The 27,653-nt window shown below is 37.3% G+C and overlaps 1 protein-coding gene across 2 annotated transcripts in view; it reads right to left on the bottom strand.

Annotated features, from left to right (window-relative positions):
* The window catches only part of ARAP2 (ArfGAP with RhoGAP domain, ankyrin repeat and PH domain 2), a 178,692-nt gene that overhangs the window by 114,787 nt on the left and 36,252 nt on the right, over positions 1 to 27,653 (bottom strand). For both annotated transcript variants that reach the window (XM_025385218.1, XM_025385219.1), the window contains exons 6-8: positions 27,275 to 27,628; positions 10,047 to 10,116; positions 3,954 to 4,074 (exon numbers count right to left, since the gene is read on the bottom strand). In XM_025385218.1, the coding sequence (XP_025241003.1) occupies positions 3,954 to 4,074; positions 10,047 to 10,116; positions 27,275 to 27,628 (545 nt within the window). The remainder of the gene's footprint in view (positions 1 to 3,953; positions 4,075 to 10,046; positions 10,117 to 27,274; positions 27,629 to 27,653) is intronic.

Genomic DNA, 27,653 nt, shown 5'->3' on the forward strand with positions numbered 1-27,653 from the left:
AATCTGCTAAGGTGGACAGAAGCATAGGGCCTGCAGGTGAGTGCCAGTTCTGAAAATGGCCTTGGAAAGGGAACGCCCACTCAAAATTCTTAAGCTCTCTTCTAACCATGAGAACTGTGCACTCAAAACATCACGAGTGTTTTGAAGTATCATATCTCCATGTGTGACTACAGGTGCAAAGGAATACAGACTGATTGGAGAGATCAATAGCTGTTATGACCCACAGACCAATTCCAGTGACTCTGCTTCAGAACAACAGCAGTCAGACCAAATTTTGTACTTGGGGAAGTGTTCTTTTTAAATGTTATTATTTCAATAAAATTCACTTGAAACTAAAAGAAGAACAATATTTCATTAGGAAACAGGGGGGAGGGGAATAGAAGCCTTAGAAAACTTGCGAGGAAAAGATTCCAAACTATAATCCTGTCTTAGTAACACCAGGGGGTGATGCAGCAGTTTAGAAATAATAACACTGGTCAGGGAAGACAAAGAATAGCTATTGTAGATAGGTCAAAGCCTTTTCACCAAAAATAAAGAATTCATATCTGTTAAGATGACAAAACTTTTTCCTTTTTGTTCTAAACTTTTATTTTGCTTCTTCCCTCAATCAAAATAGACTTTAATTTAGCTTAAAGTTCATTAAGTCAAAGTCCTTAAGCCACTATAGTTGATCTACCAATTCCCACAAAATAAAAATAATCAATCATTTGTATACACGGAAGGAAAAAAGATCACTTAATAAAACATATTTAGTATACTGTTGAAAGTTCCATACTAAACATACAGATACATAAACATATACATATACATATATATATGTACACACACCGCTACACGTATTTATCTTTAAAATTGTGAGTTGTTACTATGTAAAAATAACTTTCAATCAAAATAACTCATTCACTAATTCCATGTGTATACAGTCTGTTTTCACTGAAGCAATATGTCTATGGTTTCAAAAATTAAAGACCTACAACTGATTTTTAAAACAATAAATTTATACTGAAGTTCATGAAATTTTTATACTGTCCTAAGTTTATATAACAAAGATGAACTATACACCACAGAAGGATTTATCTGTCAATTGTGAACATGCAACTTTTAAACATGTGTGGGTTGGTACACTCCACTTAAATAAAACGTGTCTGTTTAACTTAGTAAATATGGCTAAACAGATTTTCATACAAGTTGGAAGCTTTATTTAGTATGTCTATCTTAAAATGCAGGCTATGTAGCAATGTGAAATTTATTTGGAGAGGCCAAGAGAAAGGTGATAAGCACCTCAAAGAAACAGGCAGCTAACTTTGACGGTGGTGGAAACCAAACCATGAGAAAAGACTGCCAGGATAGTCATTCAAGAGAAGCAATGCCACATTCTTCAAGAAATACAGTAAGAGAAAAACTGTGATTTCAAATGGAAGTCCCATATCAAGTATCACAACTGTGGAAAATTTTCTGAATTTCAGACAGTAATTCACAAAAAGTGGCTCCTCATACATACAGGTAATTCTAGGTAAAATGCTTGAGGGCAGGGGTTTGCAAACCTTTTCTTTGAAAAATCAAATAGTAAACATTTTAGGCTTTACTGGCCGCAGTCTGTGCCACAACTACTCAGTGATACCACTGAGTGAGAATGAATGAGAAATGAATGAATGACAGTGGTTGTTATCCAACAAGACTTCATTTACAAGCAGGCACTGAGCCAGATTAAGGCTGCAGATCAGTTTGCTGACCCCTACTCTGGGACTCTAGCTTTAGTTCAATATTATTGTTAAAAACCAAGAAAGAAACTTTTTTTTAATGCTACATCTATACACTATGTACATAGATAGATATGTTTCACAACATAACACCTACTGTAGACAATGCACTTTGATATTTATTATTTTCCGTTTAGGGTTTGTCTTTTTATTGAGGGAGAGTGTTTCTGGTGACATCATAAACCACTAAGTTGATCTCAGTAATCCACAGTTTGAACCACGCTGCTCCAGTGTGAAGGCCTGCTGGAATGTACCCATTTACTGAGTACCCCAAGAAACAATGGAAATGTTTTGTGGTATATAATATTTACTGACTGCTTTTTACGTGCTATGCACTGACATACATGCCAGGAATCTAGCAGTTTAAAATAAAGAAAATGTTGCCCCATAATAGTTAACACTGTAGTCATTTCCAACACTCTAATCTGTAAAAATAGGATAATAATGGCCAGGCACAATGGCTCATGCCTGTAATCCCAGCACTTTGGGAGGCCGAGGCGGTCAGATCTCCTGAGGTCGGGAATTCGAGACCAACCTGACCAACATGGTGAAACCCCGTCTCTACTAAATAAAAAAAAAAAAATATTAACTGGGCGTGGTGATGCATGCCTGTAGTCCCAGGTACTTGGGAGGCTGAACCAATCGCTCGAACCCACGAGGCAGAGGTTGCAGTGAGCCGAGATTGTACCATTGCACTCAAGCCTGGGCAACAAGAGTGAAACTCTGTCTCAAAAAAATAAAGGATAATAATTGTAATGCTACCTACATTATAAGACTGTTGTGAAAATGAAGAATTAGCAAAGTGTCTGGCACATATCAGATATTCAGTCAATTTCCTATACCATTATTATTCAAATAATTAAAGCACAAAGAAGTACTTCTAAAAATCAGGTTGAATTATATATCTATTCCTAAATAAAAGTTGTCTATAAGTTAAAATCATAATTCTTAATGAGATGGTATTATCTAAATTACTAAAACTAGTAAATTTATAGTAATGACATATTACGATAATCAAATAAAATACATAACAGAGAACTTTTAACTTCTCTGGCTCCTCCCCCACCCTTATTCAAACAAAATTCAGAAAAGATTTCTCTATACACATTTAAACTCAATCCAGAAAACATGTGCCATCTTTGGGATCAGCTTTTACCATCAAGTGTCCCATAGATTATGTAGATGAAAAGAATTCAAGAAATATAAAAGATGCTCCTAAATTTACAATAGAATGATTACTGTGCCTGTGCAGTCAGCTAAAGCAGGGGTCCCCAAACCCCAGGCCATGGACTGGTACCATTACAAGGTCTGTTAGGAACAGGGCCACACAGCAGGAGGTGAGCAGCAGGCAAGCCAGGGAAGCTTCATCTGCATCTACAGCCACTCCCCACCACTGGCATTACTGTCTGAGCTCCACCTCCTGTCAGATCACCGGGGGCATTAGATTCTCACAGGAGTACAAACTCTACTGTAAAATATGCGTGCAGGGAATCTAGGCTGCGTGCTCCTTATGAGAGTCTAATGCCTGAAATGCCTGATGATCTGTCACTGTCTCCCATCACCCCTAGACGGGGCCATCTAGTTGCAAGAAAACAAGCTCAGGGATCCCACTGATTCTACATTATGGTGAGTTGTATAATTATTTCGTTATATACAATGTAAAAATAATAGAATTAAAACACACAATAAATGTAATGTACTTCAATTGTCCAGGAACCATCTCGCCACAACCAGTTCACGGAAAAGCTGTCTTCCACGAAACCAGTCCCTGGTGCAAAAAGGTTGGGAGTCACTGAGCTAAAGCCTGCCATAAATGTCCATAAAACCAACTAATAGTTAGAAAAATTGTTTTTGCGTATCAAATAACCATTTTGCATTATTTGCAACATCTCAAAGGCTAGCTCTATGAAAGCAGAGAATTTTGTCCACTTTTTTTTCACAACTGTATACCCAGAAAGTATGAGTCCTCAGCACACAATAGCTTCTCACTAAATATTTGTTGATGAAAGAGAAAACAAATAACTTGTCAACTTATTTATGTTTTAACATTATGCATTTGAAAAATTAATTTTAAAATGTAAGTTATCAAAAAGTAATATATTTAAAGGTTTCTTGACATTCCTAGTCTGATTTATTAATATGATTACTCATAAATTAATGTAAGTATTTCATGGGGATAAAAAATAATCTTACCTTCTTTTTCTACTCTAAAAACAAAAGTTCTTTGTGTTGTAACAACTTCAAATTTGTTGTCTCCTTGAACTCGTACTGTTGATATAGCAGAAAGGGGAATTATTCCTTTTGAATACATCTCCTGTATTGGTTAGAAAAAAAAAGAAGACATATGAAAATGAAATTCTCTTGATCTTATCAAAAAGGAATGGCACGCTATTTACAACTGCTTCTCTTTTATAATTTCAATCCAAATTTTTTAAATGACATACAGGTAATACGTCCACTCATACTCTCAAGTAATACCCAAGAAAAGAAACTATTAAATGTCCCCTTCTTTGAAGTGAGATGTCTTTTCAACTTTCTCTTCATCTGGAATTAAAAGAGAAAGAATCAAATACAAGCAATCCTACTAGACTAGCAATACCGAGTTCCAAAAACCAGCAGCATGTTCTTTAAAACCATCTGCTCAATATGATTTTATGGTGTTTGCAGGCATCTGCTGGCCACAACAGGTACTGTAACTGAACCATTTTAAAACAAGTCTGTTACATATTCGGAACCAAAATATACCTTAAACACATACTGGGTTTTCTAAATTAACCATGTTACTCAAAGCTCTGATGATGAGCATCTCAACCTCACACTGAATCATTTTAATGTTTACTCTCCAACAAATAAAGAATAAAAAAGACAGATTTATCTGTTTCCAAACAGCATATAAGTATCACAAATTTTGTTTTTAAAAAAAGGCCATTCTTAGGACTTTGATAACTTTTTATCCATCTTCATTTTCCTGGACCCTCTAAAATCATGTCGTGATAACTACTGCACAATTTCAACTCTTGATATTTTCCGGGTCTCGTGTTGGAAAGAAAATTTAGAGTGTTTATACTTTCAAGGAGCCTCAAAATGAAAAGCCAGCTAATGCAATGAGAGAAGAGTTTAAAACTGAGTAAAAACTAAGGGATATAAAAGTACAAAGATGGAAAATCTCAATTCTGCTTAAAGGCTGTGAGGGATATCTTTACAAACATGGTGGTATTTAAACCTGACTTTTAAAAAAACCTTAATTTTAAGCAGATAGACAAGTGTGTGGGAGGCATTCTGGTCAAAAAGACCGAATAATGGAGGCGTAAAGCAGAGAAATAAGAGGACAACAACGTAGAGTCAAAAGACAGGAGACTGATAACGTATACCAAGCCACATTGTAGAAGGTCTGGAATATCAGAAGAGTTTGGATACATCCTTAAGGGATTTCTTTTTCTCTTCCCTTCCACAGCATTATCCTTGGAACCCACACTTTTGAGCAGGTCCCAGATATAACTGTTTCGGGAAAAAAGCAAACCATTCCATGCAGGAAGCAAGTATTAAGTTTAATATTTCTCCTAGCCATAAGCTCCTGCCTTAGCAATTGGTAAGGGACAGTCATCATTAGCATCATGGAATTCTACCGGAAGGATATCCTCTTCTGCTATTTAAGGAGATACACAATATCATCATGGCATTATCTCTGAGTATTTTTTTAAGTTTCTTCTCCTTCACTAGCTCTGTTACAGTCTCCCATCCCTGCCTTTATTTATCCATCAAAATCCTATCCATTCTTTAATGTAACCTTAAATACAAATGCAATGAAGGCTCTCCTATGTCCTCCCACGCAGCCAAAACTGAGTATGGTATATGAGCTATGATTCAGGAAGATGAATGGGCAACCTTATACAGAAAAGAGAGAAGGATGTCAAGAAATAAGCACTTAGTAAACAACTTATTTCTTCTCCTTTTTACTTTATCTTCTCTCCCTATAAAAATCCCTTTCCACTATTTTTTTTAATTGTTTAAATTCACACATAATAATTGTTCATATTTATGGGATACATAGTGATGTTATGATACAGTGATGTCGTGATACATATAAAATGTACTGATCAGATCAGGTAATGGGCATATCCACCATCTCAAATATTCATCATCTCTCAGTGTTGGAAACATTCAATATCCTCCTTCTGGCTATTTTAAACTATATTAAATTAGTGTTAACTGCAGTTATCCTACACTGTTATAGAACACTAGGACTTATTCCTCCTCTCTAGCTGTAAGTTCCTGCCCTTTAACAAATCTCTCCCTATGCCCTCCTTCTTCCTACCCTTCACAGCCCCTAGTATCCTCTGTACTACTTTTTACTTTGGTAAGATTCACTTTGAAAAAGGCTTCCTCATGAGTGAGAATATATACCGTTTAACTTTCTGTTCCTGGCTTATTTCACTTAATATAATGTCTTCCAGCTCTACCAACTTTATTCAGAGTAATCTAAAATTTCTCTCTTCCTTTCTTATCTATTCATTTCACTCAATTTCACTGCCATATTTCAAGTAATCAATAGTTTATGTAACTATCTCATACGTACCACAAACTTTAAAACTGAATTTACTTTCACCTGAAGACTTACGCTCTCTTTATACTTGTCCATTAAAATATCAACTCTTCTAGTCCATCTGAAATAGAATGAAGTCATCTTTGACCTTTGCTGGTTCCTTTGCACCCACATAACTTGCATTCTCCCCACATCTAGAATCAACTTCCTCCCCATCACTCACCAACTCTGAATTACTGTCACATTGGTTTTCTTGAGGTTTCCTGAATATATCACATTTCTACCCAAGCCAGTGCCTTTGCATACACTGTTTGCTCTGCAAGGAATTGTTTTCACACCCATCTGCACATACTTACTGCCTCCTCCTCCTTCATATTTCAGCATAAATATATCCTCCTGAAGAAAGCCTCTCTGACCAGCACAATCTCTCAGGCCCTTCATCCTCATAGATAACCCGAATTTAAGCTAATAGCAACCTGAATTTTTCCTTTATAAAAATTATTCATTGTAATTTAAACGGTGACTTTATATTTACCCGTGTGATCATTTGATTAATATAGTCTCCCCAAATTGGCTTCAGGTCATTTATCTATGTTCCTCACCACCTTTCATGTAGCTAATACTATAGAAATATTTTCTGAATGGCTCATTTTTAATATTTCTTGAAATTCATTTCTTATCACTTCCGCTGAGCCTCCACTGAGCCTATACATTAGTCTACATGCTAATAAATTAACACCTGGCTTAGTGCAACAGTCTCCGGATTTGCTTCCCTAGTTTCAGTTTGTTTTCCTTCTGAATTTTCCTGCATATTGTTTTTCAAATGTCATACGTTGGAGAAAATAAAGAAAAGACTCATGGAGGTGAGTAACAAGATGGGTCTGATGTTTGCAGAGAATGTTGATGGATGGCAATGGCTAGGGAGTCTCAGATGGAAGAACAAAAACACAAGGGGAACATGTAGGAAAAGACATGCTCCAGTTTCCCATAGTGTATACTCAGTCACTGTTTAAAAAGATCATTAGGCAGAGACACATGACATGATTGGCTTAACAAAGCAAACCCTACAAACGCAAGTAGGTTAAAATGGCAATACAAGGCCAAAACTAGACCAATAAGTGCTCTAGAAACTCAAAAGAGGAAGATAACATCTTTCCATTGTCAGTCAACCTAAGGAGGTCGGAAAGGGCATGGCATCTTTGGGGACAGTGTAAAAACCCCTCTCCTCTAAGTCTGTAGTGGCTGAGACCAGACAGCAGGAATTAGAATGCCTAAAAACATTTACAGTTTATCCCCTACGTGATCTGTTTCCAAATTGTAGTTTGCATAAGAATTAAAGGAACTTATAACAATATCCCTCTAGTGAGATAATTAACTATTTGTTGAGGAAAATGTTAACAGTAACCCATTTTGTCACTAGAAATAAGTCAAGTAGCACTGTACTGAAAGAAACAGGGATCAAAAAAAGATTATCTTTCCAATAGATCCTGTTAAAGAGAAGACAATTCCTTAATAAATAACCTACACATCTATAACGATATATTTAACAAGCAAATATTTCTGGTAGAATAATATAAAAACATAATTCCCCAGAGGTGATCAAAATATACTTAACAAGCAAAATACTATGTCACTATAACCATAGAAAGTTGTAGTTTATCTAAGGGCTCATTTAAAATCTGAGATCCCAAGGAAAATCTTGTAATTTTTAACATTGTAGCACTGATTTTTGTATTTGTCTTGCAACAGTACAAGATAAAGACAATAAAAAAAAAAAATACTCAAATGACAACAATACTCACAATGCCTGTGTTTTTCAGAGTATAAAATTTTCCTTAAGGAAAGAAATTTTAAAGCATCCCTTGAGCCTGTAACACACAGATATCTAGGTCAAGTTTGTCATTTATCTACCATTTTGAGACAATGAAACGATCACAGGGCAATTCTGCCACAGCTGGGTGAAAACGGGGGTGAGTTAGATTTCTTTACAGGGGATAAAATATCAGGGTTGTTTGGATCATGCCATTTTCTGTGATATAATGAAGAAGTCCTTATAGAGACATGATTGGCGGCCTCAAGGAAAGTGGAAGAAACCTAGGGAATGTGTAACTCTGCACACTACCTCCCAAAGGCCCAGCCACATGCTCCTCAAGTGCCCATTTAAACATTAAAAGAACTGTGCTCAGTTCACACAGCTGTTAACACTGGGTCACGCAGCCACGATAGCGGCTATGGCCACACCTATGCATCCCTTTTGCTAGAAGAGTTACAACAGAAACCATACCTCCTTTTAGGAAACACCGAATCCAGTGTTTCTGTTTTTTGCCAAAATGAAACCAACCATCTAGACAACAAATGGATGAAATGTCAAAGAAAATAACAACTTAAACTTTTTAATATTAAGCTAAATGATTTGCAATATCTCATTTTTATATGAACTCTTTAATCTCAATTTCAAACCAAGCTTCATTATTTTCATTGCATCAATAACTAAAAACGTGAGAGGTCCTCATCTCTTCACTGCAGTTCAGATGAGCTTTAAAAGAACAAACTGAGAGAAAGAGGGAAAAAGAATCCAGTTTGACACAGTTACTAGAAATTATGTCAAATGAAAATAATGGTATCACCAACAACAGTCTTATGGCATGGAAGCCTGTCTCGCTTCTGAGTAGTTTTCCTCCTCATGTCAATCAAACCAGAAAAGGTTACAGGTGATGGAGAAAACCAGCAGTGAGATTCTGTCAGCTATATAGACTACCTTCTCCTCACCCTAGGGAACGAATTGTCTTCACATTCAAATGTACAAGCAAACTAGAAAAAAAAAAAAAAAAAATGCTAAAACAGAAAACAGCTTTTAAGGCTGGTCACGGTAGCTCATGTCTGTAATCCCAGCACTTTGGGAGGCCAAGGCGGCAGATAACTTGAGATAAGAAGTTCAAGACCAGCCTGGCCAACATGGTGAACCTTGTCTCTACTAAAACTACAAAATTAGCCAGGCATGGTGGCTGTGATTCCAGCTACTTGGGAGGCTAAGCCAGGAGAAGTGCTGGAACCCAGGAGGCAGAGGCTGCAGTGAGCCAAGATCGTGCTACTATACTCCAGCCTGGGCGACACAGCAAGACTTTGTCTCAAAAAAAAAAAAAAAAAAAAAAAACCACAACAGCTTTTCAAAAATATTCATCCAACCATCTTGCAAACCTCCAAGAGGTGTGTTTATACCCATCTGATGCTCTGAGTCACTGCAAAGTGAAACCAAACAATTAACACCTCTCTATATCTTCCATAATTCTCAGCCATAGGGCATGCAGTGTGTGTTATGTTGCACTATGTGTTACTGTCTGTCTAAAAGCATATATTCTTCTGTCCTGAATCAATAAAGAAGCAATATGTAAGAAGATGCCTAAATTTCTATTAGAACCATAAGTATTGCCAATATTAGGGGGTGAAAATCTCTAAATAATGAGAAAATAATGTTAGATTAAGAGCTACAAAAAAAAAAAAAAAAAAGCATGTGGTTAAATCTTAAAATTAGTGTGTTAAGAGAAAGTACATACTTAAGACAAAAATCATCTGATTTTAATTAACTAAGCATATGGTACAATATTTATTAGTTGCAACTTCAAATTATTTTCATGTTGAGAATCCACCTCCTATTCTTAAAAACCAAACTGCTTGCTTACTTTACTGAAGTACACCTAGCATGCATAAAAAAGCAATTTTTGAAAACTGTAAAATGTATTTACCTTCTCATTATTGTAGTAAGAAATGCTAAGGCCATCAAATTTCACCCATCTCTTCTGAAACATGCGTTTTCTGCAAAACATATGAAATTGTTATTTTATATTCAAGTACTATGAACTTAGATTGTTAAATACATGTGTAATATAACAGTGTAAATATATCATCATTTATTGTTAAACAGCATAGACAACAATAGGTTATGATAATATACAGTTTTGGCCATGGCACATAGAAAAAAATAGCATAATAGTACTTTCTAATCAGTTGACCTACGATTTTTTTTTTTATGACACAATTAACAGTGTTGTCGCACACATTTGTAAGGTTGAGTGCAAAATAAAATATGGTCAGAAACACTATCACTCAATCCATTTCTAATAAAAGATAATCCTTTCATCAAAATAATATAAGCTTTCATCCCTCATTAAGCTTATATATCTATTTTATGTTCCCTTCACTTTTGTTTTAGGGCATAAATATCTTACTAAAATAACAAGGCTTTGTCAATTGGATTTACATGGAAAACACATTTAATTTTGATTGAATAAGCTGAAGAAGACCTGAACAAATATACAGAATCATTTATAAGCATTCAAAATTCAGTGAAACATTATTTTTAAATGATCATATGAAAGGCAAAGGTAGTTTAAAATGGCTACTGACATGAAAAAACAAGAGCAAAATAATATAATCACAGGTTTCAGGCTTAAAAGAAAAATGAAACTATTTTTCTGACTATATAAGGAAGAAAGTGAAGAACTGTTTTCACTTAGGATTGCTTTTTATTTTTATTTTATATTCTCCTTCCCTGAAGGCAGACAATCATAGGTACTTTTGGTCTTTAACACAGAAAACACATGAAAATGAACTTCCTATTTTTTAAAAATATTATTTCTAAACAAACATCAACCCTGTCTACCTTGTGCTTTTGCAATTTTCTAAAATGTTTAAAACAAGGAGTTGGCATAACTTTCCTTGGCTCTCAGAAGACTTAACAAAAAAAGAACTTCAGGAAGTGTAGAGAGCTTGTCTCTGAGCTGGTTCCCCAGCCACACATCTATTATGCAAGTGAAACACAGCAAGCCTCCCAAACTAATCGTTAGCAAATATGTTCTGCATAAGATAAAATTATACCAAATCTGATCAAATATAAAAAAAAGTTTTTGAGATTCTTCAGTGCAGACATTTTCACATATAAGCACTGAATTAATTATGATGTAATAAGATCATGTAAAGATATTAAAAGCATGTAACCACTTCATATTTAACTCTAATTACAGGAAAAAAAATAAAATAAAAATTTTGGCCAGGGGTGGTGGCTCATGTTTATAATCCCATCACTTTGAGAAGCTGAGGTGGGTGGATCACTGGGCAACACGGCAAAATCCTGTCTCTACAAAATATATTAAAAAAAAAAATAGCCGGGCACGGTGGCGCACACCTGTTGTCCAAGCTATTTGGGAGGCTGCAGTGAAAGGATCATTTGAGCCCAGGAGGTTAAAGCTGTAGTGAGTTATGACTGTACCACTGTACTCTAGCCTGGGCGACACAGTGAGAGCCCTATCTCAAAAAAAATTACTTTAAAAGCATGTTACCACAACTGACCACCCAGCCCTCTTTCCATCATATTTTTCATCTTTCAGCTTCTTTTTAACTTTTCTTAGCCTGTCTGCAATGGGTTTTCCTCACTTTGCAACATCCAACAGTGTTAGAGGCATCTAGCTTTTACTTTTTCCAGCAACCCAAGATTCCTTAAATTATCAGCATTAAACGTTAAAAGATAAAGCTATATTAAGCAAACACACAATAATTATATACTGGATAAATTAGTCACTTTTTGCTCATTTCATGTTTATCTCTTCCACACTTAAAGGCAGAGAAATACATACCTTCTAACACAATCCAAACAGTAATTCAGTAAATCATGATTTTGTTTTGGAACACAACCCACTTCACGTTGTGAATAACAGTAAGCTAGAGCTCAATTACACATATAATCTTCCATTTTAAGATAAAAATAATTAACATCTGTGGGGGATAGAGGCCTTAGGGCCTCCCATTACCCCACTATTCCCTTTGCTGACTCCTTATCTTTCAGTTACATCTAAACCAACTACAAAGAAATCCCTCCCCAATGACCCGATCCAAAGTGGATAACAAAGTTATTCTCTCTCACAATACCCTCTACTTTTCCTCACAGCACTTAACACAACCTCTAATTTTATATATTTGTTTATTTGCTTAATGTTTGTCTCCCATACCAGGTCTTATGCTTTACAAGGACAACATTTATTTCCTTCCGTATGATCAGCAAGTAGTGCAGAGAGGAATATGGCACTGAAAAAGAATTTGCTGAAGGAATGAGTGGCATGATTAAAAGCATAGTCCTTCTGGCACCATGGGCGGGATGACAGACAAATAAAACCTCAAATGATCAGCCCTCATAAAATCAGCATCTTTTAAAAGAAAGGTTGAGGGAATGCAAGAAACTTTAGAACACTCAGAATTAAATTCAAAGTTTTGAAACCTGCCAAAACATCAAGTGTAAAAGGTTTACAACCTATTTTCACGTGTCTTACTTAAGATTAACTGCAGCCACTCCAACTCATAAAATTTCTTAGAATTCCATCACCATCTTGATAGATAGTTTGTGGTCTGAGGCATCATCCAGGAACTTAATATTTGTGTCCACAGAAAAAGCGAAAGAGGGAGAGCAGATAACTTAGTATGTGTTAGGTTTACGGATCAGTTGAAGATGCAGCATTTGACTAGCAACACCTCCCCTCTCAGGTGCTCATAATGCAAAGGACACACCCTACCACTGGCTCTCTGAGGAAAACCTCAGCCTCTGAGAGAATCAGCTCCTAAGATATTCTCCCAATTATTTTAATTTTTCTCAACTGCCAGGTGACTATTTGATGTCTTCATCTATTTTTAACTCAATAGTTTTAAAGATTATTAAACCTCTTTAACATTCTATGAAGGGACAGGTAAATAAGACAAATCCCAGCCCACAGTGAAATGGAATGAGAAGCCACAGGGTGTAGCATATGAAAGAACAACCGTCCTACAGGTGGAGAAAGCTATTCTGCACTTCTACCATTGAAAGTTGGCTTCTGTGGTCATCCATTCATCCAGTCAGCCATCAAAATCTGCGGATACATACTCCGTGGACACCACTCTCTGGCCACGCTGCCTCTCTTCTCCAGACTCTTTCTTGCCTCATGGCCTTCCCATATGCCATTGTCTCTGCTTGGAATGCTGCCTGCCTGTTCCTAACGTGGCTGGCTCCTGCTTATTCTTGAGAGTTCACCTTTAATGTCTTTCCCATCAAGTGACCATTTCTGACTATGCAAAGATCATTCAAGTCTCTTTGTTCTCTTGCTCCATTTCTTTGCTTAATTACACTAAACAGAACGTGTAATTTTATATTTGTTTTTGCTTCATGTATCACCCATACTACATTTCTTTTTCCTGAGCCTTTTCTTTTTGCAAAATAGGCATTTTATTGATACATATTAATTGACCTATTTACGGGGTAAATGTGGCATTTTGATATATGCATACAATGTGTAATGATCAATCAGGGTAAATATATCCATCATATCCAACAGATGCTGAGATCCTTGAGTACAGAATCCATTTCTGTTTTGTTCATCAATATAAAACCAGGAACTATCATAGTTTCTCACACACAAAACATACCTAATATTTAGTGAAGAAACAAATGAATGTATTTTTCACTGAAAGATATTTACTTGAATTTCTATTGTATAAATACAGAAATAAACACTACTGAAAAACTTCATCCGTAATTTTATTTTTGCAAATATTAAAAACCAGATTTTTATATGACAAAATAAACACTTTGTAAAACTACTGTTGCAGGATCCTCGGGGTGTTGCTTTTCTGGCCAGAAGCCTCTGTGGCTGGCGGCGCCTTTGCCTGAGTTCTGCTCTAGCCCACTGGGCTTGTTTCACCCATTCGGGGTGAGCAGGCTGTGCTCGGCTGACGCTACCGGCCTGGATCCCGTAACTGCCAACGGCGAGCCAGGTGTGGAGCAGTGAGGGGTGTGTGAGCAAGCGAGCATGGGCTCCAGCCACTGCACACAGTGAGGCACGCTGGCTGCTGCAGCGGGGCAGCCAGCACCAGGTGTCTGCACAGGCGCCGGCTCTCTGCAAGGCTGCAGCCGGACCGGGCACACCACAAGCAGCTTCCACGGCTGCCACCAGGAAACATAGCGGCGGCTGGAAGCTTGAGACTACAGGAACCTAAGAGGTCCAAAGAGGGTGTCACAGCCCTGCCTCGGGGCGCTTCCAGGTCTCAGTTCCCCGAAGGGCCGCAGCTCTTCTCTCCTTGTTTTCACGCATAACACGGTGAGAAGGCAAAGTGTTTCGGCCCTGTTTGTGTTCTCTCTTTCAGCCCCGGCATCTCTCAGGTCCCAAGTTCTTGTCCCGTGTCCAGGAAGAATCAGGTATACAGACAAATGGAGGGTGAGCAAGGCGAAGAAGAGCTTTACTGAGTGACAGAATAGCTCAGAGCAGGTCCTGGGTGGGGAGCTCCTCTCTGTAGTGAGGTCATCTGATGTCTGCATCTCTCAGCAGAGAGTAGGCCCCGGAGTGGGTAGCTCCTCCCTGCAGCAGGTCGTCCTGATGTCTGCACAGCTCTGGTTGATCTGGGGGCTTTTATGGGCCTCAGGGGAGGAAGTGCACACCAACTGGTCCATGGGCGGCCATAGGCAGGCCCAGAAAAGGCACCACAAGTTCCTACTGTGGTCCGCAGGACTAGTAAGCCTCCAACCTTCAGGCCCTCCCTGGCCTGAAGGTGGGGCTTCACCGAGGACCTGCTCCCTTCTGCCCATGGTCTAGCTTCACCTCCTGCTGCTGTTCACGGCGCCCAGGCTGTTCATGCCAAGAGGTGTCTGCAGGCCAGTGCTGAGTTGCCCTCAGTGCTCCCTCGGCTTTCCTCCCTCCCATGCTCATCAGGACCCAAAGGCCAGAGGAGGGCCCAGGCAGCAGGGAGCTGGCCTATCAGCACTTCTGCAAGAGTGCACACATCCAGATGGGCTGTGACAGCACCTGGCCCCAGCCCCAATCTTGCTCTGAGATAGGAGTGGACACCGGGAGCAGGGAGAGGCCAGGCAGTAGCAGCAGCCACCTTTGAGCTTGCAGGGGTAGGGGGACTCTTCTGGTCCCCAAGAGTGCAGAGATGCCTAGATGCCTGGTTCTGCAGCCTTGGCTTGGGCCGCAGCTGCTGCAACCAGGAACACAGGGCTCCTGACTGCTCCCAGCCTCCACCAAGAACACAGGGGGGCCTGAACGCACAGTAACGACTTGGACATCTGTAGCTACACCCAGGAGAGCAGGACTGCTGTCTGCTCCACGGAGTGGGAGGCCTGGGTCCCATAGCCACAACTTGGCAGCTGCAATTGCACCCGAGGATCTCCCACTCTACCAACTCGGAAGGGGCAGGGCTCCCACTTGTCCTTGGCTCACGCCATCTCCGTGGAGTATGCAGCCCTGGCCGCACCTCTCCGCTGCAGCCAGTTTGATGGCAGCAGTGGCTCCAGATGGGTTGCCGCTGCCATCACTACCTTATTAAAAATAAATAAATAAATAAATAAATAAGATCCTACAGAAAGCTTGAAAAGTTCACCATTAATTTCCATGTAATTTCAAAATACATTTTGGAATAAAAAAACATTTTTGAGATGGAGTCTCGCTCTGTCACCTAGGATGGAGTGCAGTGGCACAATCACTGCATACTGCAACCTCCACCTCCCAGTGATTCTTCTTCAAGTGATTTTTCTGCCTCAGCCTCTCGAGTAGCTGGGACTACAGGCACACACAACCACACCCGGCTAATTTTTGTATTTGTAGTACAGACAGGGTTTCACCATATTGGAGAGGCTGGTCTGGAACTCTTGACCTCATGATCCGCCCGCCTGGGCCTCCCAAAGTGCTGGGATTACAGGTATGAGCAACCACGCCTGGCTGAATTAAAAACTTTTTAACCAACATCTCACCATTAACCCCACCTCTCAGTCCCTATTAATCACCATTCTACTCTGTTTCTATGAGTTTATGTTTTTTTTAGATTCCACCTATACATAGATCCCACATAAAGATTACAAACTTTCAATTAGAAGAAGAATAAATTCTGGAGATGTAATATATAGCATGGTGACTATAGCTAATAACAACATATTTTACACCTGAAATTTGCTAAGACTGTACATCTTAAGTGTTCTTACCATACACACACACACAAAAAAAACTCTGTTAGGTGACAGTTATGTCATTAGCTTGTGTTAACCATTTCACAATATATAGGGATATCAAATCATCACACTGTACACCTTAAACATATAAGATCTTTGATAATCACATCTCAATAAAGCTGGAAACAAAAAGAAAAATTTAAATATGGTTATTTAAAATGTGTGCATTTGATACTTTCCTATTTAAAAATGTAAAATAATTCATTTTTAAAACTAAATTCATATAAACAAGAATAAACTATTTTCCTCATTAAAACTATCAACATTCAATTAGCTGTTTTCCACATGTGAACTTCAATACTGAATTCTAATAATTAGCTAAAGATAAAACTTCACACTTAGATCTTTTCTCAGCATTATTCCTTTTTTTTTTTTTTTTTTTTTTTGGAGACAGAATCTTGCTTTTGTTGCCCAGGCTGGAGTTCAATGATGCGATCTGGGCTCACCACAACCTCTGCCTCCTAGGTTCATGCCATTCTCCTGCCTCAGCCTCCTGAGTAGCTGGGATTACAGGCATGTGCCACCACTCCTGGCTAATTTTGTATTTTTAGTAGAGACGGAGTTCTCCATGTTGGTCAGGATGGTCTCGAACTCCTGACTTCAGGTGACCCGCCCATCTCGGTCTCCCAAAGTGCTGGGATTACAGGTGTGAGCCACCGCGCCCGGCCTTCCCTTTTCTAGCAAATGGAAACTTAGATTAATTCATATTGGTAAACCTTACAAATTAATCAAAATTTCAACTAAATAATAAAATGAAAATCTTGAGAAGTCCTGTGCTTCTAACTGCCAATGTAAAATTAAATTAATAAATATCGATGATTTCTAAATGTTTAAGAATTATCTTTTCTGTGCAAAAGTTCAATACTCCTCTCATGTGTTTCTAAACATATATTCACTATCTGGCAATTAATTTCATTATAATGACATATAATTAATATATGCACTGTAAGAATTTGCTAAAGTACTTCGAAAGTTAATTTCAATTACTAGCTTAATTTGCTTCATAAATTTTAAAAAACAGAAAAAGATAATGTATACAAGACAATGCCATCTTAGCCTATGTTCCGGCTACCACACAATACAAATTAGATCTGAAATAATGATGCATTATTGCACAGAAAATAGATTTAAAGTTGTAGTCAATAGAGAAGTTATTTGTTACTACATTTGATAATAAAAATAGCAAACACATAGTCCTTTGTTTCAGGCATTGTGTAGAGCCACATACAAATATTAACTCATCCTCCAGACAACTATGTGAGACAGGTAACATTATTACATCCATTTTAGAGATGAAGGCACAGAGGCAGTGGTTGGTTAAATAATTTGTCCAAGTCATACAACTAATAAAGAACATATCTGGGAGTGTCTTCCCAATGACTGCTCTTAACTGCTACACAAAACAGACATTAGTGCATTTTATAGCAAAGTACCCAGGACATCCCTTTAGGTAGTAATAACATTTGACCTCTACATTTTATATGTAACTTCAATCTTGCAAAGTGCTTCAGAATTCCTTCAGGAAAAAAGGTAAAGCAGACATGAAACACGTTAGCCTGAGTTTTATCTTATTTTGTTTTTAGGGTTCTGAAGGGAAACATTTCTTTAAGAAGCTTTTTTCAAATAATTTATAAGGCTTGTGCAGTATTATTGAACAGATTTCTATAAACTCTTCCCTTGAGCTCTGGTAGGGCAGGTGGTGTAAAGTTTCAACTGCTTTCATGAAAACAGCTTCACCATCTGGTATCAGTTTTTGTTGTCTCAAAATGTGTTTCTTAAAAATTATTTTTTAACAACACTGTATACACACACAATTAAATCTCTATTTATGAAGTACTCACACAGAGGCACTCCTGTTTAATTTCATTCCTAAGTGCCAGCAGAGTTTTTTTTTTTTTTTAATATTACATCTTTATGCTTAAAAAACAAATCCTAGTATCTAACAAGCATGCTAACTAACCAATGATACCAATCTAAGGTGAGACAGGCTACCAAATTGTCACCTTTAAAAATCACACAATTGGAAAGAACATCAAAGGCATTAAGTCATATGTATGGCTTTTATTAATCATGCCATTTAAGGTAATGGAAAACATACTTCTCAAGTATTCTAAACAATCTCAAAGGAAAAAATATCATCACCATGCTGTTCCCGATTCATCTGCCTTGTTTACACAGCCCTAAAGAATCACAGCATATTTTATGTTATTCCCTCCTCTAACCCTAACGAGACCCAATATTTTCTAGGACTACAATCTCCATAAGTATATATTTTTATTTATCTAATTACTCATTTTTATTCAGCTAATTATTTGTTGATCCAATTCGTCTTTTAAGAAGCAGAAGACTTTTAAATAATGCAGTAACAAAGTATTTTAGGGTGAGAAAGATGCAAGGAATTACTAAAATATTTCTATAAAATGCCAGTACTTCTCTATTCTAAAGAGCATTTTCTCACTTTTAAGCAAACCGAAATAACAATTTCCAAGATTATATGAACCAAACGAGCTGGGGCCAAAAAATGAAAATAAAACAAAAAAAGTATCTTCAATCTCAGCTTCCATCTCTGCTATATCTACATCTTAAAATGAGAAGAAGAAGAAGAAGAAAAAAAAAAGGTACTCAACATAAAATTCCAGGGGCTAAAAAGATTCTTGGAAGTCAATGATAAAGCCTGAATTTTAGTGTGCAGCTACTAATTTTAAACATATCTACAAAGAGCTTAGTGCTTTCATAAAGTGGTGTATAAAAAGCTACATTAAAAGATTCACACTTCTTCATTTTATGGAGTCATATCATACAAAATACATCATGAACCAGTTTCCAGTTAAAAATATCAGTTAAAAGCTTGCATTTACTTCTACTCCTCCCCAGACCTCACTAAAAGACATCAAAGGATTAAGAAATAAATAAAAATAAATAAATGCCTGCAAAGCAACACTGACTAAAGAAGTCAAGGACAGTAACAATAGCTAGAAATCTGGAAACAGAAGGAGAGATAAGAACTGATCGCTAAGCCAGCATTAGATTAAATTAAGAGGAAAACACATTTACTCTTGCATTACCTCGAAAATCTCAGGAAATAGAGGTACCAAGTAACTCTGGAAGTGACTATGAAAGTGAGGGTGAGGCGCTGATAATGGATATGTCGAAAGGCAGTTTAAGACGTAGACTTGCACTCCAACATCACAGAATCCTTCTCCCCCACTTTGCACTGCTGGAAAACTGTCTCTCTGCTTTCACTCAACATAATAGTGTAGTTTTATTCAATGGAGAGAATAAAACAGGAGGTTTTGGGGCTGGGAGACTCAGGCATAGCTATACTAAAGTAGAGGAATCAAATAAAAGTCTACATCATAACTACCAATACTCAAAGTCCACTTTCCCTCATGAGCCAACCGAAAACTGGTTACCAGGCCAGGCGCAGTGGCTCACGCTGTAATGCCAGCATTTTGGGAGGCCAAGGTGGGTAGGTCACCTGAGGTCAGGAGATCAAGATAAGCCTGAGCAACAGGGAGAAACCCCATCTCTACTAAAAATACAAAAATTAGCCGGGCATGGTAGTGTGTGTCTGTAATCCCATCTACTTGGGAGGCTGAGGCAGGAGAATTGCTTGAACCTGGGAGGCGGAGGTTGCAGAGAGCCAAGATCATGCCACTGCACTCCATCCTGGGTGACAGGGCAACACTCCATCTCCAAAAAATTTTTTAAAAACCTGGTTACCAGGCCTATAACGCTCAAGAAGAAGATTCATTTAAAAGATACTAGTGTGAGGCTTCTGTATGTAAACGTATTACTAAAAAACCTACCATGATCGTCTTACAAGAAACAAATAGTAAGGACCATCAGAGCCTACAGTGCTTCTAATCAGTTTTGCAGTATTTCACTCTAAAGTGACAGCTCAAGATTAACATGACATTTGAGAAAAATACCACTAAGGTAAAAGATAGAGACAAAACTACCCCTCCAAAAAGTTAAAAGAAATAGACTCTACAGGAAAGCTTCAAAAAAAAGTATTAATATCTTCAGAGAAGTAAAAGGATTTATTTGTGAAAAAGTAACACTATGCCATAAAAAGAACAGTCAAAAGAAAATGTTTTGTATGTGAATTACAGTATAACAACAAAACAAAAACTGGGTTAGGAAACACAACTAAAGAAACTTCCTAGTGAGTAGAAAGGGAAAATTGAAAAGCTAGATATTTATCAGGGTTTCAGGGCAAGAGGTCCAACACCAAACTACCAGGAATTCTAGAAAGAAAAAAAAAAGTTATTGAAGAATAAAACAAGAAAATCTCCAAGAACTGATAAATAGGCTATGTATAAAGAATCAAAAATGAGATTTCTGAATACTACTTCTAGATTACTAGGAATCTCGAATATAAATTACTGATCTGGAGAAGTATTCTTTCCAGTTAAGATTTCTAAAACATAATAAATCAACAATAACAATGTTTAGAGGGGAGAAAAAGACATTTTCAAGCATGGAAGGTCTGAAAACATTGACTCCCTATCCACCTTTTCTCAGGAAGCTTCAAAGAATTGTACTTTATCTAAAGAAAAGATGGAAAGACAGAAACACTAGAGATAGGAATAGAGAATCCAAAAGATGATACAAGGGAATTCCAAGATGCTAGTGTGCACTCAGTCTGGGCAACAACCAGCCCAAACTAAAGTTTTCTTAGCGGGCAATAGGATGATGAAATTGATAGGTATATTTATTTTGGTTACTTCAGAAATTCATATTTTGAGGAAGAATGTTCAGATGAAGGAAAACACATATTAAAAATAAAGCAAACAGGCTGGACACGGTGGCTCACGCCTGTAATACCAGCACTGTGGGAGGCCGCGGAGGGTAGATCACGAGGTCAGGAGTTCAAGACCAACCTGGCCAAGATGGTGAAACCCCGTCTCTACTAAAAATGCAAAAATTAGCCAGGCATGGTGGTGGGTGCCTGTAATCCCAGCTACTTGGGAGGCTGTGGCAGAGAATTGCTTGAACCCGACAGGTGAAGGTTGCAGTGAGCCAAGATCACGCCACTTTACTCCAGCCTGGGCAACAATGCGAGACTCAGTCTCAAAAAAAAAAAAAAAAAAAAAAGCAAAAGAAAAAATCAACAATTATTAATTCAACAAAAACTAAGCATTGTCAATGAAAAAATTAATCATACTATGTTACATTGCTCAAAAATGAGTAGCCTTTACAGTTATAATATAAAACAAAGTTACAGATACCTAAATATTTTATGTAACTATTTTAAAAAGATAATAGGAATTGTGTCTAGAAGGGAAAGAGGGAACAGTGGTTAAAATGAATAAATATGATCTTCCATGGTGGTACATCAATAGCTAATCCCTAACACTGAACAGTTAAACAAAAAAAGTATAAAAATAATAAGACATACAAAACAAATGCTAAAAGTAACTATAAAAGAGTTGAAAGGGGCTGCCCCTCATGAAGAGGTTGGAGGGAAGAAATGTTACTTTTTTCTTTCATTATAACGCCTTTCCTTTATTGCTCCATTAATACATATGTAATAATGTTCTTACCAGTACATTTCACTATATCCCTTCAAACAACCTCTCCATTATGTCACTATCAGAAACTGACAAATGAACTATTAATAGTTCGATAGAAATATGTTTAGTATCATACCCTGGGTCACAGAGTTTAAAATATCAAGGTACTAATATATTCTGGAAATACCTAGTTAAAACTGAATTTTTTTTATTATACTTTAAGTTCTAGGGTACATGTGCACAACATGCAGGTTTGTTACATATGTATACATGTGCCATGTTGGTGTGTTGCACCCATTAACTCATCATTTACATTAGGTATATCTCCTAATGCTATCCCTTCCTCCCGCCCCACACATCACCCGGTGTGTGATGTTCCCCTTCCTGTGTCCAAGTGATCTCATTGTTCAGTTCCCACCTATAAGTGAGAACATGCAGTATTTGGTTTCTGTTCTTGTGCTAGTTTGCTGAGAATAATGGTTTCCAGCTGCATCCATGTCTTTTTTTTAAAATAAGCTATGTACTACTCTCTGACACATAAACTATGTGCTTTTATAACAATCAAATATTGAATTCTGAAAGTTCAGTGTGAACACATGATCTCTTTACCTTGTACTTATCAAAGTATGAACTGACTGGGACTCACAGTAACATTATTTAAGGTCCTCTGCAATAAAATGTGTTTCTGAAAAAAAAAGAAAATCGAGGTTTATTGAGCATCAGTTAAGAGTGAGGCCCAAAGTTACCTACTTTTCCAAATGATTTCACAGAGGTAGTCTTGACCTCACGCATTTATGTGAAAAATGGAGGTTCCAAGAAATGGAGTCACACAGCAAATGAATGATGTCTGTCTGATTCCAAACCCTATTCATTTCTCTGCAGCTAAGATGGCTGAAAGGAATTAACCAGGTAATATTATGGAGACTGAAACTAACTTTTTTCCTCCTCAAACTGCAACAATATTAAAGCTTTTTATTTCCTTGGCACAACGTTTACCAGTAGCAAGTGCTTTGAGAAACGGCCATCTAATTTTCAGATTAAAAAAGAAAACATACTTTTTATCAAGGATTTCGGATTCACTTTTAAGTTCAACAAAGTGACTGATATGTAACACCCTAGTCAAACGTGGACTTGCCAACTGTCTGCTACACCTGCCTTTCTCTGCAGCCCCAAAAAAGCATACCAAGAGATCCAAGACACTCAAGCACTTTTGTAGCCAGGTGGGGAATTCTTCCAATAAAGGAGCCTTGGAGATTGGATGATTACACGGAAACCAGTCACTGACAAAGGCACAAACAGTATAAGCTCTGATTTTCTCCCAGGTCTTGGGCTACTGGCTTCTGGGAGCTCTGACTCCCAGTCACTGTCTGAGATCTAACCTTTTCTTGGTATTCGATCATTGGCTTTTTCACTTTCCCTAGTTATCTGTTCTCTGAACATGCTTTTCACTGGCAGTTTCTCTCTCCTTGTCCTAGAACCCAACTGTCCATCTTCAATAAAGTAACTCTAACCTCCACCTGCTCACTATCTCAACCCTCAAGTACACCTAGATATCACCACTATCACTGCCTTTCCCTCTAGACAGAAAAGCATTTTACTAAAAATGCCAGCTAAAATCTTATCCATTTTCCAAAGGGCAATTCAACTGCTACCCTCTCCTTCCTGGAAGGTCTTTGAAGAAATGCTTTCTCAACCCTTGGTAACCTCAGGACTCTGTACGCACCAATTATACGATTGTCTTTGGGTTTTATTGCTATTCACATATACATTTATTTTCTGCCCTAAATGGAAGCTACAACAAGATCAGGAACACATCTTGCTCATCTGTGTCCTCTACCACCTCCAAGTGCTGACTTAACCTCACATGATCAACTTTAGCTGTCTCAGGCTCACACTGCCACATCAGTACTCCTCATGGCCAAAAAAAAAGTTAAATTTTGAAAAAGAGGAATTTCCTCAAGTAAGAAATAAAGTCCTAAAACATTTCAAGTAAAATAGAAATTATTTAATACACACAGTAGTTTTTATAAAGATGCTCTGTGTGTTATGCTGAACACAGAAACATCTTTAGAAAATAGTATTGTAAAAATTCGAAAGGGTTTCCTTTTGCATATATTCTTGGAGATGTTAATTTATGCATCTCCTAGAAGAGGCACAGCACATCCAACCATGTTCTCTTTTCTTTACAACAGCTTCAAACATTTCTCTTCTGAGATGCGTATTTGGGAAATGTTGGAATAAATTATATCCAGTCTTTCATATTTGCATCTATACAAATCTGCTGAAAAGCTTATTATTTACAGCTGAGAAAAAGTGAAGAAGATGATTTATTTTAATCCTCAAAACCAGTGAGAGGTTTTTAAAAGCAAGTATCACTTATTAAGCTTTTCATCTGCTTTGACCTGTTCGAAATACAGCCCCCCAAATTCCACATTTTATTATTTCTTTCATACAGTTTTTAAACCACTAGTTTTAGGGATATTATATTTAGGTCATTCAAATATTTAAGCAACTTTTCATATTTTAAACCGGAAATGTTTCAGTATTTCTTTTGTTGTATGGTATTATACAATTATATTCTTAACCGTACATTGGGCAATGTTCACATATTAGGCATTGATTCAGAATTGTAATTTCCATTTCATAAGTAAATAGACAACCACATGAAATAAGTTCAGATTGTGAATGTGATTATTTTGTTTAATGACATTCATTAAACAAAAGACAGTTGCATACACTATTTGAAAAAGTATAAATTAGAATGTGTCTGTTAGTTTTTAAATTGTATTTTGACAATTGTATTTTGATAATTTACGTGCATGTCTTTAAGGGGGAAACAATTACGAAAAAAAAATTAAAAACACCAAGAGTTCACTACCCTGTTAACGTATAACAGCATTATCAATGGTTCTTGGAGATTTTCAGCCACAAATATGTTGTTGAGTTCAGCAGCTTATATTACAAAGTTCTTATAAATTGCTGTTTTAGAAAAATTAAAAGAAAATATGTCTAATGCTAGGTTTTTCACAGATTCCTTCTACAACAAATACTAAGCATCCACCACGTGCTAGGCAGTGTTCTGCTAAGGCTATCACAGCACAAGAAAAGCAATGCCGATGCCTGTCCCCACGGAGCTTGTATGAAATAAATAAATCATTTGGCCTGTAAGCCCTGTAGAAGAAAGTAATTAAGGGAGTGGTGGGGTGGCAGGGGAGAGCAACAGTTATAGAATTAAATTTGGTGGCCAGGGCTTAAATGCAAAGGAGACATTATAGCATGAACTTGAGAGAAGTTCAAGCCATGTTACTCTTGGGGGAAGAGCATTTCGGGCAGAAAGAAGTACAAATGCAGAGGCCTCTAAGGAAGACCTCTGCTTTTTATTACTTCTGTATTTTACTGGACCACAGCCTCATTCATCGGCTACATCTGCTTTTATGCTATAACTGCTGAGTTAAATAGTGGCAACAGAGACCATTTGACTATAAAGCTTAAACTATTTACTACCTGACCCTTTATGGAAAAAGTGTGTTGACACCTGCTACATGGAGTTCGGAATCCCATCTCAATCAGTGCTGTCTGCATCAAAGAGATATGTGGCCATGAAGCTCAGCAACCACTGCATAAGGAAGGGGTAGGCATCACTTTGTCTACTTTAATGAACATCTTAAACCCTCACAATAGCCTACAGAGTCTAATTAGGAAAGGAAAAATTCTGGATTCTACTTCTGATTTAATGAATGCATGCGTTTTGGCTAGCTACACATATTTCTTTCAAGTCATAGCAATATAATCACATAGAAGAGTTTTAAAATTTCTTGGTGATATACCAAGCTCCTTGGTTTATTTTCTTATATCCATTTATACTGGTATTTTTTTTTGGGGGGGGTAGGGGTGAGCTTTAGGACAGAAAATGCAATTATTTCCCCCAAAATAGAAAAATAAAAATCCAGAAAACTTACAGCATCTAACCTTAGGCAGGTTCAGAATAGAAAGAATGGAAAGTTAAAGTTCTGAAAAAGAGAGACAGAATATACCCTAACTGTCCCAGAGGTGGCCAACAATGGTGAAACTTTCTCAATGTGCCTGGAGCATAAACAGACCAACCCTGTAAAGGGCGAGATCTCACCCGGGACACACAGGAAACCACAGCTGCTGGGGGCTTTGTACTCAAAGTCTGTTTCTTCTTCCAGTGATACGTTAAGAGAGCACTTGGACCTCTCTAAATACTTAGATTTTACAGAAATGAATTCAAGAATATTCAAGTTCACTGATCCATTCCACTAGTGTTCAGACCTGAGCACTGATCCACACGTTCAACATCTGAATATGCACTTACCAATAACACTTAGGACTAAAAAGAACAAGCAGAGGGTTTTGTCATCATAATGTAACCAGAAACAAGTGACACACACAGCTGATAGTAAGAAGTACCCTGCTTTGGCTTATTCAAAATCAAATTTCCTAAAGGATGAAAATATATAAGGTACTAACATATAATTACTAACCATATAATTTTGGGGTGTTTTGCTATCTTTTGAAATGTAATTCCTGCTTCTACTAGTCATCTGATGCCGCTTCCAGCAGATATTTTTTTCAATTAAAATTATTTTAGATCAAACCAATCCTTTCTAGAAGTGATACACATTTCAGGAGAACAGGAGAGACAACCGCACACTGTAGGACTCCCACATTAGCTGCTGATACATGAAAGCTTTAATCTCAAAATAATTTAATAATTCATGAAAAACATTTCAAGTAAATATTTCAAAAAGACATCTAAAAATCAGGATGCTAGAAAACAATTCTAATTAAATATAATCCTTCCCCAGAGACTTCTCACTACTGTAAAATGCTTAAGGGACAAAAGTTTCTTTGTAAACATCTGTTGATAAATCCATTGAAATGTATAATATTCATGGGACTCTGACCTTCTGTGTAACATACAAAAATTAAAACAATATATCAATAACAGTGAAGACCTAAACCTAACAAAGATGTACTTTTCCCTAACTACAATAAGCCTTGTATTCTCAAACAGAACACTGTTATGATATGAGCAAAAGCTAAACAGTGTGGGCTGAGTAATACTAACTCAGTCTGTCTTGTTTTTCTTTGTTGCATACTGGGACACAGATTAGCACATTTTGATGCGAACTTAGAAGGTAACATTAAGAAATTAGATGTGAGGTCATAACTTTCTATTTTAATTTGCGATTCTGGACCTTAATGCAGCATTGCATTGCACATTTCTCTCCTTATGTCTAAAGAATAGCACTGGCAAAAGCGTGCTGAAAGTCTCTAAAAATGGCATCTCTGTGTATATGTGTGTGTGGAGGTGGAGTGGGGGAACAGCAACCCAGGAGGTTCAGAAATGAATAAACTTGAAATTTTAAAAATATGCCACTTATGAAATAAATGAATACGTACATACCCTTGAGGAGAGAGCTTATCCAGCCATCCCGATTTAACCTTCTTTACAGATGCTCCATAAAAGCAGGCATAGGGAGATATTGCCTGTGAAGAAACAGCTGATGAATCAGCATTTCCACTTGTTGAGCTTAATGGATAACTGTGCCTATTAACGGAGTCCAAAGTCAATGCTTTTTGAGTCCTAGATTTAGATGCCTTTGAATTTTTTCTTCTTAAACTCTGAAAGCATTCTTCTACTGTTGAGTATTCTGATTCAGAAGCAGTGTCTATCAAAAAATTGTTTTTGTCCTCTCGAGGTATCCAAATATCTTCCACCTTGTCCTCACTTATTTTCTCCTTTCTGTTATCATATATGCTAAATGGAAAAATGATGTAAACAT

This window comes from Theropithecus gelada, chromosome 5 (genome assembly GCF_003255815.1).
Source record: "Theropithecus gelada isolate Dixy chromosome 5, Tgel_1.0, whole genome shotgun sequence".
Classification (NCBI taxonomy): Eukaryota; Metazoa; Chordata; class Mammalia; order Primates; family Cercopithecidae; genus Theropithecus; species Theropithecus gelada.